General features: G+C 42.2%; 1 protein-coding gene across 2 annotated transcripts in view; it reads right to left on the bottom strand.

Moving 5' to 3' along the window:
• Window positions 1-19,033, bottom strand: part of ARID3B (AT rich interactive domain 3B (BRIGHT-like)) — a 64,179-nt gene that overhangs the window by 16,637 nt on the left and 28,509 nt on the right. For both annotated transcript variants that reach the window (XM_005882777.2, XM_014530469.1), the window contains exons 2-3: window positions 1,644-1,715; window positions 1,364-1,436 (exon numbers count right to left, since the gene is read on the bottom strand). In XM_005882777.2, coding sequence (XP_005882839.1) covers window positions 1,364-1,436; window positions 1,644-1,715 — 145 coding nt within the window. The remainder of the gene's footprint in view (window positions 1-1,363; window positions 1,437-1,643; window positions 1,716-19,033) is intronic.

Below are 19,033 nucleotides of genomic sequence, written 5' to 3' on the forward strand. Positions count from 1 at the left end.
GATTATATTCTTGGTTTTCACTGACACAGGCAGCTCCAGACAACAGTTGGAAGAGTAAACTCTGAGGGCTGCTTTGACTACAGTGGGGCCTTGACTTACAAGTTTCATTTGTTCCGAGACCGAGCTCGTTAAGGAGCTCGTTAACTCAAATTACTCTATCAACTCTGCAAAAAATCTGCCAGAGACAGCTGGTATCTCAAAAAACTTGTTAGTCGGGACACTCGTAAGTCAAGGCCCCACTGTATTTTGATATGCATGGAGATGGGGGACACACACCAAACCTCAAACTTGTGATTGTCTTTTGTGAACAAAGAAATGTCAAAGTAAGTAACAGGCATGCTACTAAGAAGGCAATTCGGATTTGGAAGGTAAAGCAAGGGGAAGGAGAAGAAAAGACAGGGGGATGAGGGTGATTGGAGATGGAAGTAGGGAGAGTTCACTTAGAATATTTAGCAGCTGGGGCTGCCATTATAGCTCACCCTTGGATAAGAGGAGCATTTCATTGCCAGATCTCAATGAAGGAGCTGACACAAAAATCAAGGGTTGCATAATCATGGGGAAGAGGCTAGTGGGAGTAGCCTTCTCCCATGGCTTTGTCCTGAGAGCTACACAGGTTGCTGAGGACCTTCTCCTAGAGAGGCTGGGGTTCTGGCCATGCTTCCTGAGGGCTGACCCAGATGGTGGGCCCATTGCTATGAAAGGCTATAAAGACAGGAGGTTGAGTCACGGGGTTCAAGACTCAGTCAAGCCATGGTCCATAGTGAGATGATTGGGGGTAGGTGAGGGAGAGTGAAAGGAGAGGAGAGAAGTGAAAGGTGTAATCAAGCAGACACCTATGTACCTACAGTTAAACTGCAGGAATGCCCCCACCAAGCCAGTGGATGCAAAAATCAATGAGCCAATGGGTTAGAAAAAGAGTTAGCTTATCCTTTCACGGGTCATTTCAGACCCTCCCAACAAATCCTGAGGGGCCTCTATTCTCTCACTGGCCTTTTTCAGTCTCTCTAAGGCTAGATGTATCATCAGGAAGCCTCACATACTAGTTTACATGTGATGTCCAAGGAAGCTATAAGGATAAGAAAAAAGTATATTTAAATTTAAAATAACTCCAGAGACCAGTTAATCAGAAGAGTGACAAAAATAAGACAGGATCAAGTCTGAATGATCAGTCCCTTCATTTTCTGCAAGGCCCTCTCCAATCTGGTTGTCAGTTGTTCAGCTAAGTTTGTAACCAATCAGCAGTAAATGCCTTGTCTTCCTGAACTGACTCTGGCACTCTATGGGGAGGAGTTAAACCAAAGTGTGAATTGCACACGGTAGGCACTCAATAAATATTAACAGAATTGAAATAATGCACACTCACCCCTCTTCTGCATAAAGATGAAGAGGTCATCCAGGAATTCTTTCCTTTCCGGATCACCGTCCAGTTCATACAGCTGCAATCCGAGTTCCCCCACCCCCCCCAAAAAAAACACAATGAAAAAAATCCGTCTTATGCAGGAAGCCTTACACCAGAGATACACAACCATCTGAATGACTACAAATATGACTCATAGGCCACTCCTGTCCTATTCTTTGGGGATCACATACAACGACCCACTGCAGAACTGCCCTTTTGTTATCACAAAGGAAACATTACAGACCTTGGCAAAATCTCGAGAGATCTCTCTTCCTCGGCCTCCATCTGCATCATCACTCCAAGCCAAACCACCATTCTAAAGGGGAACAAAGCACAGAATTCAGAAGGGAGTAAGAAGAGAGTATTAGAAAACAAGGCAATCCTTTAGGACAGGGGTGGGCAAACTTTTTGACTCGAGGGCCACAATGGGTTCTTAAACTGGACCGGAGGGCCGGAACAAAAGCATGGATGGAGTATTTGTGTGAACTAATATAAATTCAAAGTAAACATCATTACATAAAAGGGTACGGTCTTTTTTTTTTTAGTTTTATTCATTTCAAACGGGCCGGATCCAGCCCGAGGGCCGTAGTTTGCCCACGGCTGCTTTAGGAGGAAGATGAAGAGCATTAGCAATTGTGCTATCCTGGCTTACACTGCTCAGGTCCGTATCTCTGCCACCCTTATAGGGAGAGCTTGTTGTTGTTTTTATTTCCAATTATGGTTCCAAAATGAGAGGAAATCAGGTGGAAGAATCATCTCCATTTGTTGAAGGAGGGTGGGCATTACTTATACGTAAGAATTTTGGAAGAGGACACAAAGACCCAATTTCCTGAGAACCTGCTCACTCAGCTGTTCTTCCGAAAGAAGTCACCACTCTGAGATGTACCACTTTTCTGCAGGTTCTTTATGGTATACTAGTGTCCCAGTGCATGGTTTCGTGCACATTGAAAGTAAATGAATTAGAAGAAATATTTTAATATCGCTATTCGCCCTTTCTCTAAAATAGAAGTGTCAACCAAAATCACAATTGACAATGACAGATTGAAACACACGCATGCAATTGGCACCAGCGAGAGCTTTATATGTATTTACATGTATCATGCTTGCATGAGTCAAATTAGCCATATATATATATATGTATGTGTGTGTGTGTGTGTGTGTGTGTCTAAATTTTTTCCAGTCCAGTGAAGCACCCCAACTTCTCTTTCAGGTAATTGTCAGCAACACAGCAGTAAATATCAACATGAAGCAGATTATTATTGTAGATCACACAGGGAGAACAAAGGGTAAAATATTTAACTGTAGCAGTGTTTGACTATATTCTACGCAGTGAGAAAACCTGAAGTCATTTTCAAGATCCTCCATTTCTTTCTTCTTTTCAGTCAGGTCAAGTTTCTAAACTTTCTAAATCTCTGTTTTCTGACTAATGAAAAGAAAATAGGATTCCACTGAGTCTCCTATCTACCTACTCCAGGACTTCTGTGAGGATCAAATGAGATGAGGAACAGGAAAATGCATCACAAACATTTGGTTAAATTGTAAAATGTTTGCACCTGACTATAAAGCAAGTCGGGTTCCTGGGCTGAAGAAACTGCAAGGAGGCTAGTTGCTAGGGAGAGGAAGCTGGGCGTTGCTATGTGATGTCATTACCTGGTGCCCACAGTCACTGTTTCCTGGCTGAGCTGGGCTGTGGACCGCATTTTGCGCCATGGGGTCGTGGCAGTGTTGGCTGCAATTTGGTGCGCTGTCGCTCCAGGGTGGTAGTGGGACTTGTGTCCCACTTGGAGGAAGCCAAGTGTTGGTTTGTCAGCACCAGGTCCATGGTGCCGTTTATTTTTAAATGGCCCAGTCCACGTCATGGCAGCCACTGTGTTTGTACATTTTATGTAATGTTATAAAGATAGCTAGCCTGGCTTTCCATACAACACTCTAAGTGGGGGTTAAGGGGTCAAAGGCAGCAGGCCACAGATACCAAAGTTGTGATATCTCAGCCAAGACTCACTACTAGAAGCCCTAAGTCTAGCAATGAGAATTCCCTAGTGATGTGAGGATCCCCAGAGCCTGAAATTATTCCCAAGGTACAGAGACCCTATGCCACTTGGTTGATGTTCATTTTTTTAAAATACATTTTTATTGATTTCCAGAGAGGAAGGGAGAGGGAGAGAGAGAGAGAAACATCAATGATGAGAGAGAATCATTGATTGGCTGCCTCCTTAATGCCCCCTACCAGGGCTCAAGCCCACAACCCAGGCTTGTGCCCTTGACCGGAATCAAACCCAGGATCTTTCAGTCCACAGGCCAATGCTCTATCTACTGAACCAAACCAGCTTGGGCAATTGTTCATTTTCATTAGAGAAATAGCGAAAACCTAATCATAATTCAATTGATTAGGTTAAATACCACTCAACGGAAGGAAGGAAATGGCAAATATAAATATGCCTTTGTTTATGTTCTTGAAATTTGCTTCTTAGCCTTATTCAGTTGGATAACACTTATTCCTCAAATCAGGCATTGTTTTCCATGGGCAGCCTCCTCTTCACCCCCAGCTGTGCTAAGTACTCTGGAAATAATCTCTGTACATTTTGAGCTCAGAAATTCACATTACAATTTAGCTAAACTTTTTCCAGCCTGTATTATAAGCTCCTTGAGAGCAAAGGTGTCTTATTCATCTTTGTATCGCAAGCACATAGCACATTGCCTGGCACTTATTAGGCCCCAGTGAATGCTTGATGAACCATAATCATTGTTAAAAGGCTATTTGAGCCAATTAAGCATCTTTTAAAAATACACAAAAAAACACATATACCATACAGGAGAGTAAAAACCACCCTTGGCTAGGGGGATATATAAAATGTCATATTAGCCCTAGCTGGTTTTGCTCAGGGGATAGGGTGTTGGCCTGTGGACTGAAAGGTCCCAGGTTCGATTCCAGTCAAGGGCATGTACCTTGGTTGCAGGCTCCTCCCTGGCCCAGGCTCTGGTCGGGGCACATGCAGGAGGCAACCAATCGATGTGTTTCTCTCACATCAATATTTCTCTCTCTTTCCCTCTCCCGTCTACTCTCTCTAAAAAATTCAATGAAAATATCCTCAGGTGAGGATTTAAAAGGAAAACAAAGATTAAAAGACTGAATTTAAAAAAAATTTAAAAAGTCGTATTAGAAGCCTGCTGTTCACCCCTGACCCAGTGGATGGGATTAGACACAAGGAGTCCATCACATTCTCTCATTGCTTCCCCAGGATCACAGGTGCACGCACTCACACAAAGTGCACATGTAGGCAAATGCCACCCAGCTGGCTGGGGTGTTTAAGAGGTTGGGGAGGGGCATCTGGGAACGCAGAGCAGAGGTTTCTTGGAGGACAGTCTTTGGAATGCATAAGGATCTTGCTGTGAAGCTATGCCAATAAAACTGAAGCCTGGTCAAATTCCATTCTCTCTCTCCTCTCCCTTTAATAAAGCTTGCCTGAAAGCAGGAGATCTTATCGGTTATATTTGGGGGCCATCCTTTTCTTCTCTTACTCCAAGTGGGATCTGAGGTGTAGACCTACTTTCTGACAAGGTAAGCATAATCAAGAAGTGACACTCTGTCAGCTGAAATGAATAGGCTACACTGAATTGTTTCCTGCTGGAAGTGCTCAGTAAATGCTATCTGACTATGCACTCCTCATGTCCCCAGCAGATTCGGTGGAAGTATTAAGTATCACCTTCAACTCAGGGAGTCAGATAACCAAGTTGGTGGAACACTATAAATAAAAAAATTTCAAAACCCAAAACTTACCCCCATGTTGTAATTACAGTCAACAGAAATCTGGTGGCAACTAGGATAATGAATAATCAAGATGAATGATGTCTGTCAGGTCAGCAAAACCAGTCCTCCTTTCAAAGGATACAGCAGCTTCCCTAATGCCCAGTGATTTCGCTTGAGCCAGAAATTCCTGCTGGAAAGTCAATTATCCTGGGAGCTCCTATAGGCTGAAAGACATTTACTTAGCCAGGGATCACTGCCGCTTCTGTTATGTCAGCTGTTTACTGTGGCGGCTGAATTCCCAACTCTCTCTCTAGCTGGAGATCTGAAGCTGGTTCTTCACAGGATTCTTTATCAGGAGAGATGAAAACACAGGTGTTTTGTGTGTTGTTGTTTTTTGCTAATTACAGTAACTCCCACCACTGTGAATACTCACTCAAAAACTATTTAACACTCAGTTAGGTGGAGAGGATGGAATCCACAACGTAGAATCTCAGATAGGGTTTTCCAAAGCAGGAGAGGAGTGTAAAAGCAGGCAGGCCAGTCCAACCACTGTATGCCTAGTATGATAATAAACACCTAAGTGTGACAGCTCTCCATTCTAGGAACAGAAGAGAATGCCTTGTAGGATGGGAGTTGGGGGTCACTTGCTTCAGCTCTGCCTACTAAGTGTGAACCACTTAGTTTAAAAACCTGCTTAATGATGGGATTTTAGTCTGAAACGCCCCTACCTCTATGACCAAAGAGGACAAGGAGACCTGCCCAAACAGCAGAGAAATGGTACACTAAACTCTTTGAGCAATCCACTGTTTGACCCATAATACAGATAAGACAGTCAGTTACTATTTAAAGAAATGCAGGGAGGGGAAACAAGATGGCGGCATAGGTAAACACCTGTACTTGCTGCCTCTCACAACCACATCAAAACTACAACTAAAAGACAAAATAAATATAATCCAGAACCATGGGAAAGCTGGCTGAGTGGAAGTTCTACAACTAGAAGGAAAGAAAAAAAGCACAAAAAAGAAAAAGAAAAAAAAGCACACTGAGACTGGTAGGAGGTGCAGAGGTGCGGAAGTATGGAGGCACGTGCAAAACGGGCTGGCAACTGGGTGCACTGCTGTTTTTTTCAATCGGGAGGGAGATACAAGCTCCCGATTGCTCTGAACTCCAGTTCCGGGCGAGACTCTAGAGCAGTGATGGCGAACCTTTTGAATTAGGCGTGTCAGCATTTTGAAAAACCCTAACTTAACTCTGGTGCCGTGTCACATATAGAAATTTTTTGATATTTGCAACCATAGTAAAACAAAGATTTATATTTTTGATATTTATTTTATATATTTAAATGCCATTTAACAAAGAAAAATCAACCAAAAAAATGAGTTCGCGTGTCACCTCTGACACGCGTGTCATAGGTTCGCCATCACTGCTCTAGAGACCCAGACTCATTTGGGGAGAAACTGGACTGTCTGGCATCCGGCTGGAACACGAGGGTGACTTTCTCTCAGAGGTGCTCACAGCAATCATTGTTCCTGCATGGGGGTGTGGGATTCGGAGACACGGGATGTCCCAGGTGCAGGGCTGACTGGCAGCCATTGCTGTTTGCTCCGCCCTGGTGATTCCCTGAGACCCCGCCCCAACCAATTTACAACCCCACCCAAGCTGTGAAAAGTGGCTTTTGCATATGAATGGCCTGTCCTTTCTCAGCCTAAAACCTAACAAACTGCAGTTGGGTCAGGGAGCTCCAAAGTTTCCAAAAGAAGGCCCAAGGCTCGGCAGCAGCAGCCTGCCTTGCTTCACAGCTGAGCCTCATCTGGGCACTTCCAAACCTCAAACAAAGAGGAGGAATCTGCAGATCTCTCTGTAGCTCCTGCTGGGTGGCCTCAGGCAGTGACTGACTTTGCACCTCCTTGGAGATCCAAGAGCCAGTGTACCAGTGGTCAGTGTGAGACCATACCAGATTACAACTCTTCACATCCATAAGCGACACACTCAAGGGGCAGACTCAGTGAGCAACAAAGCCCCACTGAAGCAAGTACTGCCCCATAAGGGTGTCTCCAGCACAGAAGTTCTTCCGCTGTAGACACAGCTGGTCCTCACAACCAATTGGCCCGGAGGTCAATTCCTCCCAGTGATACCAACAGCAATCAAAGCTCAACTACAACAAGACTGTGCACAAAGCCCACAAAGGGGTGCACCAAGAGTGTCCACCTCAGGTGACTGAGGAGGCTGAGCCACTGGGCCTTATAGGACACCTAGCACACAAGGCCACTCTATCAACACAGGGAAGCAGCCAAAATGCGGAGACAAAGAAACAGGTCACAAATGACAAATGGAGGAAAGCAAACTACTGGATATAGAGTTCAAAACCACAGTTATAAGGTTACTCAAGAATCTTCTAGAAACCTCTGAGGAATTTAGTGAGACCTTCAAGGATCTTAGTGAGAATGCCAAAAAAATGGAAAAGGACGAGTCAGAAATTAAGCATACACTAAATGAAATAAAGAATAATATACAGAAATTCAACAGTAGACTAGAGGATCCCAAGAATCAAGTCAAAGATTTGAAATACGAAGAAGCAAAAACACCCCACTGGGAAAGCAAAAGGAAAAAAGAATCCAAAAATATGAAGATAGTGCAAGGAGCCTCTGGGACAACTTCAAGCATACCAACATCCGCATTATGGAGGTGCCAGAAGAAGAGAGAGAGCAAGATATTGAAAACCTATTTGAAGAAATAATGACAGAAAACTTCCCCTACCTGGTGAAAGAAATAGACTTATAAGTCCAGGAAGCGCAGAGAACCCCAAACAAAAGGAATCCAAAGAGGACCACACCAAGACATATCATAATTAAAATGCCAAGAGCAAAAGACAAAGAGAGAATCTTAAAAGCAGCAAGAGAAAGAGACTCAATTACCTACAAGGGAATACCCATACGACTGTCAGCTGATTTCTCAACAGAAACCATGCAGGCCAGAAGAGAGTGGCAAGAAATATTCAAAGTGATGAATAGCAAGAACCTACAACCAAGATTACTTTATCCAGCAAAGCTATCATTCAGAATTGAAGGTCAGATAAAGAGCTTCACAGATAAGAAAAAGCTAAAGGAGTTCATCACCACCAAACCAGTATTATATGAAATGCTGAAAGGTATTCTTTAAGAAGATAATTAATTTGATGAACAGAATAAACTGGTGAATATAATAGAATCAGGGACACAGAAAGGGAGTGGACTGACAATTCTCAGGGGGGAAGGGGTGTGGGGGGTGCAGGAAGAGACTGGACAAAAATCATACACCTATGGATGAGGACAGTGGTAGGGGTAAGGGCAGAAGGTGGGGTGGGAACTAGGTGGAGGGGAGCTATGGGAGGAAAAAGGAGGAACATCTGTAATAATCTGAACAATAAAGATTTACTTTTTAAAAAAATGCAGGGAAAACAGTTGGCCAGGAGAGAGGTGTTCCCTGTTGCCCAGTTCCAAAGCCAGGAGAGTCCATTACTTAATTTAAAATATTCAGTTTGGCCCATGGCCAGTGTTGTTCACTGGTTAGAACATTGGCCCACACATCAAAGGGTATCAGGTTAGATTCTGGGCCCCTGTCAGGACATGTGGGGGAGGCAACCAATCAATGTCTCTCTTTCTCTCTCTCTACCCCTCCCCCCTCTAAAAATCAATGGGAAAGATATTCTTGGGTAAGAACTAACAAAAAAAATTCAGTTGGGGCTGATGGGGAAATGTTTACTCTCTTTGTATTGGAGTAGTTAAACTTCCACCCTGCTTCACATGATTTTCTGGCTGAGGTGAGAGTAATTCCTGAACCCTGCTCACTCTTTACAGTCCAGCTGAAATGCTCCATGAAGCCTCCACCTCTGCACACCAGGCAGAATTAACACCGTTCTCCTCTGGGCTGTGTCATTTGGGTTCTGGTTTCCTGTGCCCCTGTCTATGTCCCCAGTCTGTAAGTTGTCCTGTCTCAGGCCCCAGCATATAGAAAGCATTGACACAGCTGCTGAAAGACCAGGATGGGCTCCCCCATGAGGGCTCAGATGCCACAGTTCTGCTCTCCCTCCTCCTTTCATTGGGAGAATTACAGGCTTCAGCAATTATTTTCTTGGTTCTTAACTGACCAACTGCTTGTGGGCAGCATGTTTGTGGGCAGCAGGTTTCTTGGCCTATCAACAGGGTATGAGTGTGACTGCTGGAAAGTTATCAGCCCAGAAATGATTTTTTTCTTGAATGTTGAGTATGGCTGACTGAGAACCTAGGATGGAGAAAAGCAGGGGGCAATAGAGGTGAGTATGGAGAAAAAAAGCCCAAAAGAGCCAGCTCAACAGTTTAGGGATCAAAGAGGGTGTCCCTGAGAAAAGCCTTCCAGTTGAAAGTCTGCGTGCAAGTCTAATGGCCAGAGGACCAGCCTCTGTCAGCCGATGGGCAGTAGGCAGTGTTCAATAGCCTAGAATATGTGCCCGAGGTAACAGCAGGCAGAATGACACTTACTTCATTTACAACCATCTCAGCTTCTCCTATTTGAGAAATCTCTTAACAGCTTTGATCTCACTAGGAGCTCACAAGAAAATGACAATTTGTTTCCAAATACCTGACGAAGTCAAGCTCTGGCTACTATACACACATTCAGCTCATCTTCCCCAGGAAGCCACAGAGCATTTTACCTTTAAATCCCTCAAAAATGGTGGTGAAAGGTTGGGGAAGGAGAAAAGGGAGCAGGAAACTAGTGTTTATGCATCTTCTACATAGCAAATACTGGGACAAAAGCTTACAAAATATTTTCTTACTTAATTCTATAATGTAGAGGTGGTGGTTTTAGAGATAGAAAAACAGCAGCTCAAAGAGCTCAAGTAACTTGCCCCAGGCCTCAGAGCATTTAAACCCAGGCCTATCTGGCTCTCTTTATTACACCATGCTGCCTGGTGGCTTAAAAGAACAGTAGAAAGTGTTCTGGGTTGGGATATCAGGAAAGGGAGGAAAAGAAGAACCAAATCCTCTGTCCATAGAATGCCTACAATGCCCAGTCATGGCCCTGGGCGGCTCCTATCAATGGGAGGCCTTTTATTCCGCAATTCATCTCATGGGCTTAAAAGTCAGTTCTAATACAACACCTGTCTAGGAGACTTCCCTGGGGTACTGGAGTAAGAACTGCTAACCTCCAAATCACAACATCCTGAGTAGGATGGGCCCTCATCTTCCCCCTGGAGGATTAGAAGGTAGAGAGAGAGACCAGTGATTTCACCTCTAAGGGGACTGGAAGAATATGGCACATAAAAGGCCTTCAAAAATAATTAGAGTTTAAGCTGACTGCTACTCAAAGTTAAAATACCTCAACACCTCAACGCTGGAAGATGGAAAATACAGAGGGGAAATGGATCACTTTCTTTGAAAATATAAAAGGCTGCCATGTGGAAGAGGAATCAGGTAGTTTTTCGTTGTTTTGTTTTGTTTCCTCTAAAGCCCCAGAGGGCAGAACTACAATCACTGGGCAGAGTAACCAGGAAGAAGATTCCAGGTCAAAGAAGGACTTTTCTATCAATCAGAACTGCCCAGTAATGGAGGGGGACAGCTTCCTGTCCCTAGATGACCATCTGTCTGGGATATCATGGTGTGAAATCCAACATGAGATAGGGCTGGACAAGAGGGCCTCCAGAGGTCATTTCTGTCCTGAGAAGGGAAGATCCTTTGACAAATTCATTCAACACTGTTTTCCTGAGAACCCATCCCAGATTGAGAGCACTGTGCAAGCTGCCCCTTATAGATGGAAATGCAAGCTGAGCAGACACAGCATTTAATAGAGCAAGGCAACAAGTACCAAAACACAAAGTGCACAGGAAGGGGGTGGGGATGGAGGTGGGGGTGGGGAAGGATCAGAGGTGGAAATAAAGCTGGCCTGGAAGAAAGGGTCCAGGGGAAGTTTTCAGTTTAAATGAACTTCAATCTTCATGGAGTGAAGGATAAACAAGGTATGTTTTGGCAGGGAGGATACAAGTCTGAATAGTTAAGGTGAAAACAGGTTGTGAGATGCCTTGAATACCAGAAGGAAATTTAAATTCTGAACTGTGAGCAACAAAACAAATGATTAAATTAGCATTTCAGATGATTTTTGTTGGAAAAAATATAATATACACATACAAATGTATGTAGACACCTAATTGGATTGAGATTATGGGGAACTTTCACTTTTCTTTTTCATTATATTCATTCATGTACAAACATTTGATCCCTTAGGATATACTAGATACTGTGAAAGGTTCTGAGGGAAAAAGAACACAGACAAGAGCTTCTGACACCTCATGGAGCTTACAATTTAATGGAAAGAGACTATTTAAAAAATTGTTTATTTTTTCTAGATTTACTTTTGAATCTTTTGTCAAGACACATCACATGCTCTCATCCCCAACAAAGAAAATTTGGATTGCACTGAAATTATAGAATAATTTTAGCAAACTGATGACATCTCCACAATATTTAGTCTTTCTCTCTTTTTTAAAAAATATATTTTTATTGATTTCAGTGAGGAAGGGAGGGGGAGAGAGAGACAGAAACATCAGTGATGAGAGAGAATCATTGATCAGCTGCTTCCTGCACTCCCCACACTGGGGATGGAGCCCGTAACTCAGGCATGTGCCCTGACCAGGAATCGAACCTCGACCTACCACCTGGTTCATAGGTCAATGCTCAACCACTGAGCCATGCAGCTGGGCTTAGTCTTTCAAATAACAGAGCAGTATGACTCTTCATTTAAAAATATTTTTAGTGCCCCTCAGTAATGATTTACAATGTCAACATATTACTTATGCAAACAGTATTGAAGATCTGAGAGGGAAAGCTGGCACAGGGTCTGGCCAACACTGGTCAGCAGCCCACACAGAATCTGGGTGAGCAATGGAGGGTGTTAGCAGAACCAGGGAGAAATTACTGTCTTAAGATGCAGCCAAGTCAGAGAATCAAGCGGATCTGGACTGAGGGTGTGAAAGAGAGAGAAGGATGAATCTGGATCTTTTCATGAGAAAGGTATGTTCTGATGGAAATGGAGAGACACGGAGCAGGGGATCAAGCAAGAAGAAAGCCTTTGGCACTAATGAAAACAGATCACTGTCTCTGGATATTTGTGTGTATGTGTGTGTGTGTGGGTGGGGGGCGATGAGACCAATCCCACAGCTCTGGAGGAAGCCAGGTTATGTCAGCTGGCAGCAGCAGGAGCCAAAGACTTACTGCCAACCTTTAAAATTTAACCAGTGTCTCCTGACCCAAGAAGGCTGCCACAGGCCTTTCTTTTTTACTGGGATTTGGAAAAAAAGGCCAACCAGACCACGCCTCTAAGATCTTAGGAGCCAGCACTGCATTCCTTAGAACTGTACCTCCCCAGAGACAGGAGTGCCTGACTTTAAAAGCAATTAAGTATCCAGGCTATTTTAGGATTACTTCTTAGCCACCTAGAATGTTTTATTAAAGCACAGTTCAGACATCCAAAGCAATTTTAGTTCCCATTCCTTACTCCTTTCCTCAGGTATAAAGTACAGAGGCTAATCGACCAATGCACCACTTGGGCTCCCGTATTCTGAAATATTGAAGAAATTGTCCTGTCCTTTGAACACTGTCATACACTGACAACTTTTATAGAGATTCTTGAGTGTTCTCTGAAGACACAGAACAGTAATGTTTTTCCTGCCTGTCTATTCTCTATAATCTAATAGATTCTGAACCCCAAAGTCAAGGATCTGGGCAAATTCCTAGGACCTGCCTCAAAGTAGTCTTTAGCAAAATCACTAAACTTCTAAGGGGCAGATCCCAAGCCCATGGACACCAATTACTTTGGCATAAAAAATGTAACTAAAACATTTGCACTAATTATTATGTTGTTGTTGCTATGATTGTGTTTTTTAAATAAGAAATGCACAAACTATCTTCCCTTTGGCTGCTAGACCAAGCATGTCAAACTCAAAGGCTAACACGGGCTAAAAAAAAATAAGGTTTAAGTTTATGTGAGCCACAAAAACACCTTCAATTTTCATAGAAACATAGGTTTATTTCAATACAGACATGCTGAATACAAAGGGCTGAAATAAATGAGTAATCATTAACATAAAATAATAGAACATTTTATTTTTTATTTAAAAAAATATATTTTATTGATTTTTTTACAGAGAGGAAGGGAGAGGGATAGAGAGTTAGAAACATCGATGAGAGAGAAACATCGATTCAGCTGCCTCCTGCACACTCCCCACTGGGGATGTGCCTGCAACCAAGGTACATGCCCTTGACCGGAATCGAACCTGGGAACCTTAAGTCCCCAGGCCGACGCTCTATCCACTGAGCCAAACCGGTTAGGGCAATAATAGAACATTTTAATAAAAATTAATATTTTTTCTTGAACATTACTTACCAGACACTGAATAACTGCACAAATTAATAAGCATAACGCAAATAAACCTATTTTTCTTGTTCTCCGAAAGCGAAATATTTCCTGTTGCGCACACCGAACAAGTCAGTACAAGACTAATGATGTAGCAATCGGCTGCTAAAATATTCGCAGTGGAGAGAAATGGTGCGCCTGTGCGTAAGGCGTGTAAGGGAAATGAATGCAACATGATTATAGTAATCAGTCATTAGCGAACCTTGTAGTTTGTTATTAATAATTATGTACCACAGGATATTGTAAAAATAAAGTTATGAAATTTTTATTAAAACGTTTCTTACATACCGTTATATTGGCTGGGGCACAAAAATATTCGCTGTGGGCCACATGTGGCCTGTGGGCCGCAAGTTTGACATGCTTGGGGTAGACCCATGGCTTTGCAGGTATTACCTGTACCACAGTTGTAACTGTTCCACTGCTGGCCGGGTTGAAGATGTAATGTTAAAGTCCGATTCCTAGATCTTGATAGGAAGAAAAGAAAAATATATTTTCCCTTCCTCCCAGTTTTAACTGATTCCAAGAGGTAATGAGACATGCACAAGAGGATAACAGGCAAGATTATAGGAGAATCCTAAAAGGAGAAGGGAGTCCCAGGAAGTAAAGCAGATACTGTTATAAGCAACACCACTGGACTATAAAACCCTCCTGATAAGATCAGGATTACTGCTCTTAGCTAAATGGCTCAGGCCATGGAGGCACCAGAGTTATAATTATCAGATGCATACCTTCCGCAGTCAGGTAACCTTAGCAGGAACCAGAAAGCACCTCCTACCTCTTACTAGCAACAAAGATCAATTCAAACTCGGTGGCTTGGAAAAAGAGCTAAGGGACACTTTTCTGATTAAGCTGTAGAAAGGAGAATGGGTGGGGGAGGGGAGAGAGGGTGCAGTTCTACCTTCCCACCTAGGCATACACTCACTCCATGCAATAAGCAAGAAGACTGCCCAGAAATGGGGTAGTCCTACAGACGGAGGAAAAAAACTAAAATGCAATGTTGGTGATGAAGCCACCTCTCTGCCAGAGTGAATGAACTGGCCCAGTCAAGCCTAAGTCTGAGAGTGAGAGCCACAGGGGGAAGCCCAGTTCCCTATTTTTGCAGAATATGAGTTGGCAGCATTGCTCATTTAACCCCATGAGCTACCTAACACTTAAAACTTCACAATGGTTGCTGACACACAGTCACACCACAGGGCTCAGTAAGTCAGAACTGGAGAGCCAGGTGGGAGAGCCAAGTGGGAAAATGAGACCTGAAGAGGTCAGGAAACCTGCCCAAAGTCAATACTTCAAAGAAGTTTCATAAGACTTCTTTTTTTCAGCTCTGACTGGGTAGTTCATCTGATTGGAGTATCATCCGGATGCGCCAAGGTTGCAGTTCAATTCCCAGTCAGGGTCCATACAAGAATCAACCAATGAATGCATAAATAAGTGGAATAATAGATCAATGTTTCTCTCTCACCCTTTTCCTTCCTCTCTCTAAAATCAATAAGTAAAAAAAAATTTTTTAAAGACCTCCTTTATTCAAACTACATATTTTAAATGTATAGGAAGAACATATTTATTTATTTGTTTGTTTGTTTCTTGTTTGTTAATCCTTACCCCAGGATATTTTTTCCATTGATTTTTTTTTGAGAGAGTGGAAGAAGGGGTGGGGGGAGAGAGAGAAATATCGATGTGAGAGACACATCAATTGGTTGCCTTCCGCACGTGCCAAATCGGGACTGGGGATTGAACCTTGACCAGAATGCAACCTGTGACCCTTTGGTCTGTGGGCCAGCACTCTAACCACTGAACACACCAGCTAGGGTAGAACACATATTTTTTTAAATGCTGTGATGAATTATTATATAAAGTAAAAAAAAAAAAAATCCCTCTTTTATGTTTAAGTTCAGGATTGCACAGAGCAGGTTTCTTTGGACAGAACAACAGCTGCACGCTGTGTTTCAGTCAGCCTCATTTGAAATTCTAAGAGCTCCTTCTAGGGCTTTTCCCAAGCCCACACCCCATTCGAGGGTTGGTACAATAGTATACACATTCCAACTCTGATGCCAGCTGCCCTGGTGTTTCCTGCCACCTCTCCCGAGATATGAGTTTCTCTCTTATAAGAAGGGTGACTTACTCCTCTGTGAGGCTTGTGCACCTGGCACTGGGGCTCAAATAAATGTCAGGACTTAAAGAACAAACCACAGGAGTAAACTTAGGAGAATCACCGCAGGCAGGCTAAATGATGAATTTGGGGGAGATCACATAATTAAAAGGAGGTGGGTTTCATGTTCTAAAATACAAATCCATAAAAGGGAACTAGAACTAAATATAAACTATTTCCTAAAGATAGCAGTTTAATTTTAAGGTTTAAGAAGATAAGAGGAGTGTGCATTAAAAAAAAAACGAAGTCCATCCCTGGCTGGTGTGGCTCAGTTGGTTGGAGCACCGATTCCCCATCAGGGCACCTACCCAGGTTGTGAGTTCGATCCCTGGTTGGGACGTGTACTGGAGGCAATCAATCGGTCAATGTTTCTCTCTCTCTCCCCCCCTCCTCTAAAATTAATTTTAAAAATACATATTTAAAAAAGTGTCCATTATTCAGATGAAAAAATTAGCAAAGCTTTAAAAAATGATAATACTCAATGATTACAAGGGTTGGAACAATGGAGTCATCTATATTTCTATACTGGAAATATAAAAATGGCATAACCTTCCCAGAACATCACAATAAAAACAGCAGCAGCAGCAACAATTAATAATGATCGAGTACTTATTATGTGCCAGGCCCTATTCCAGGTTTTATGTGTATTAAACATTTAAATTTCAGCACAATGCTCTGAGGCAGGTACTATTATTACCACTATTTTTCAGATGACAAAACCAAGGCACAAGGAAGCTGAGTGACTTGCAGAAGGTTGCAAAGCAACCAAAACAGTGCAGCTGAGAATCAAAAGTAGGCACTGCAGCTTTAAGACTCTGTTGGTAACTGTCTCACTTTCTTAGTCTTCTGATCTCATAATTCTGGTCTATGAATCTACCCTAAGGAAATAACTAGAAATACAGTACAATTTTACTTATAACAGTAAAAAAAAATCAGAACTAGCCTAAATTTCAGACATTAAGGGAACAGGCAAAACACAAAGCTGCTATCCATTTGCTAGAAAATAACACTGCTTTTTTAAAAACGTTCACTCACCCTAGCCGGTTTTGCTCAGTGGATAGAGCATCAGCCTGCGGACTGAAGGGTCCCAGGTTCGATTCTGGTGAAGGGCACATGCCCAGGTTGCAGGCTTGATCCCCAGTAGGGGGACTGCAGGAGGCAGCCGATCAATGATACTCTCTCATCACTGATGTTTCTATCTCTCCCCCTCCCTTCTACTCTCTCTAAAAATCAATGGGAAAATATCCTTGATTGAGAATTAACAACAACAACAAAAAGTTCAGTCCCTACTTCTCATCCTACCCATTAATTCAAGATGGAGTAAAGATCTACATATAAAAATATAACTACAAAATAATACGAATTTTTAAAAAATCCTAGAGAGGGAAGTATGACAGAAACCATAAAGGGAAAGATCAGTTTTTAACTACATCAAAATTTTAAATTCTTACCTGATGAAAGAACTACAAATCAAGCTGAAAGACCAACAACTGTAAAAAAATAGAAACAATGACAAGAGACAATGCACAAGAGCAATAAAAAAATCAGATCAATGTGAATAAGAAAAACAGCATAGAAAAATGAGGAAAGGCCAAAAAATACAACATACCAAAACTCACAGAATGCATCAAAAGCAGTTATTAAAAGGGAAATGATAAACACCTACATTACAAACAAAGATCTCAAATAAACCAGGGGGGAGAGGGGGTAAAAAAGAAACAAAAAACTAAGCCCAACGCTTAGCAGAAGGAAGGAAATAAAGATTAGAGCAGAAATAAAACAGAATAGAAAAACATTAACAAAACTAATAGTTGGAGTTATTTTATTTTATTTTTTTTAAATCAACAAAATTGACACACCTTTAGCTAAACTAAGGAAAAAAAGAAAGGTCTCAAATCAGAAATGAAAGAGGAGACATTATAATGATTGCCACAGAAATAAAAGGAACATAAGAGATTACTATGAACAATTAGATGCTAACAATCTGGATAACCTAGAATAGCAATTTCACCCCTTTTCATCTCATGGCTCACATAAACTACTAAAATTCTGTAGCTGAAATATATATATATATATATATTTTAAAACTTTTTAAATATATATATATATTGCTGATCTGACCCCCCAAAAAAGGTATAATTTTGATTTATTCACACCAAACGGCTATTGTTGTGTTGGCTGTTGTCATTTTTAAATTTACAATCTAAGGAAAAAGAGGTCAGTGCCCCTGACTAGTCAGGTAGTATTGCATGTTTTAAAAATTCTTGCAGCATATCGGTTGAAAATCACTGACTTTGAAGAAAAGGATAAATTCTTAGAACCTGACAACTTGCCAAGACCGAGTCACGAAGAAATAGAAAATCTGAACAGACAAATAAAATGGTAAGGAGGACGGCAGCAGGAGCAGGGCTGCCGGCAGACAGGGGACCAGGGGCCGCAGCGGGAGGGACCAGGCAGGGGCGTGAAGGATGGGCGCCCCTGTGCCTACCACAGCCTCGAGGCCCACAGTTCCTTTCAAGGTGCACGAATTCATGCACTGGGCCCTTAGTATATACATAAAATGGAGTATTTAGTCATTAAAAAAAGGAAATTCTACAATGTGTGATAACATTCATGAACCTGGAGGACATTATATTAAAAATGTAAATATTTAAACAAAAACTTAAATAAGTGTAAATAAAGTGAACTAAGCCACGATTCCATTTATATGAGGTATCTACAGTAGCCAAACTCACTGAAGCAGAAGGTAATTGCCAGAGGCTGGGGAGAGGGAGCTATGAGGAGTTACTGTTCAATGGGTAGAAGTTTCAGTCATGCAAGATCAGAAAGTTCTACAGAGCTGCTGCACAACATTGCGCTTATAGTTAACAACGTGTACCATGCATTTAGAAATCTGTTAAACGTATTTTCTACAATAAAAAAAAGAAAAAAAATTGACGAGGCTACAAAAGCAGATAACTCACAGAACAAATATAAAAAGCAACATATGAAAAGATAGTAATATGATGATACAGCAAATTGAATCTTCAGAATAATTTATCCTACCACAGAAATAGACACAAAGGCATAGATAGAGTTATAAAGCATCTACAAAGATAGTCTGTACTTATGTTATATACACACACACACACACACACACACACACACACACTCGGACTGCACACTTAAATGGGTAAATATACAGAAACTAGTGGGGGGAGTGTCCCTCAGCCCGGCCTGCACCCTCTCCAATCTGGGACCCCTAGGGGGACATCCCTTTCGCAATCCAGGACCACTGGCTCCTAACGGCTCACCTGCCTGCCTGCCTGATTGCCCC

This window comes from Myotis brandtii, unplaced genomic scaffold (genome assembly GCF_000412655.1).
Source record: "Myotis brandtii unplaced genomic scaffold, ASM41265v1 scaffold74, whole genome shotgun sequence".
NCBI classification, from domain to species: Eukaryota; Metazoa; Chordata; class Mammalia; order Chiroptera; family Vespertilionidae; genus Myotis; species Myotis brandtii.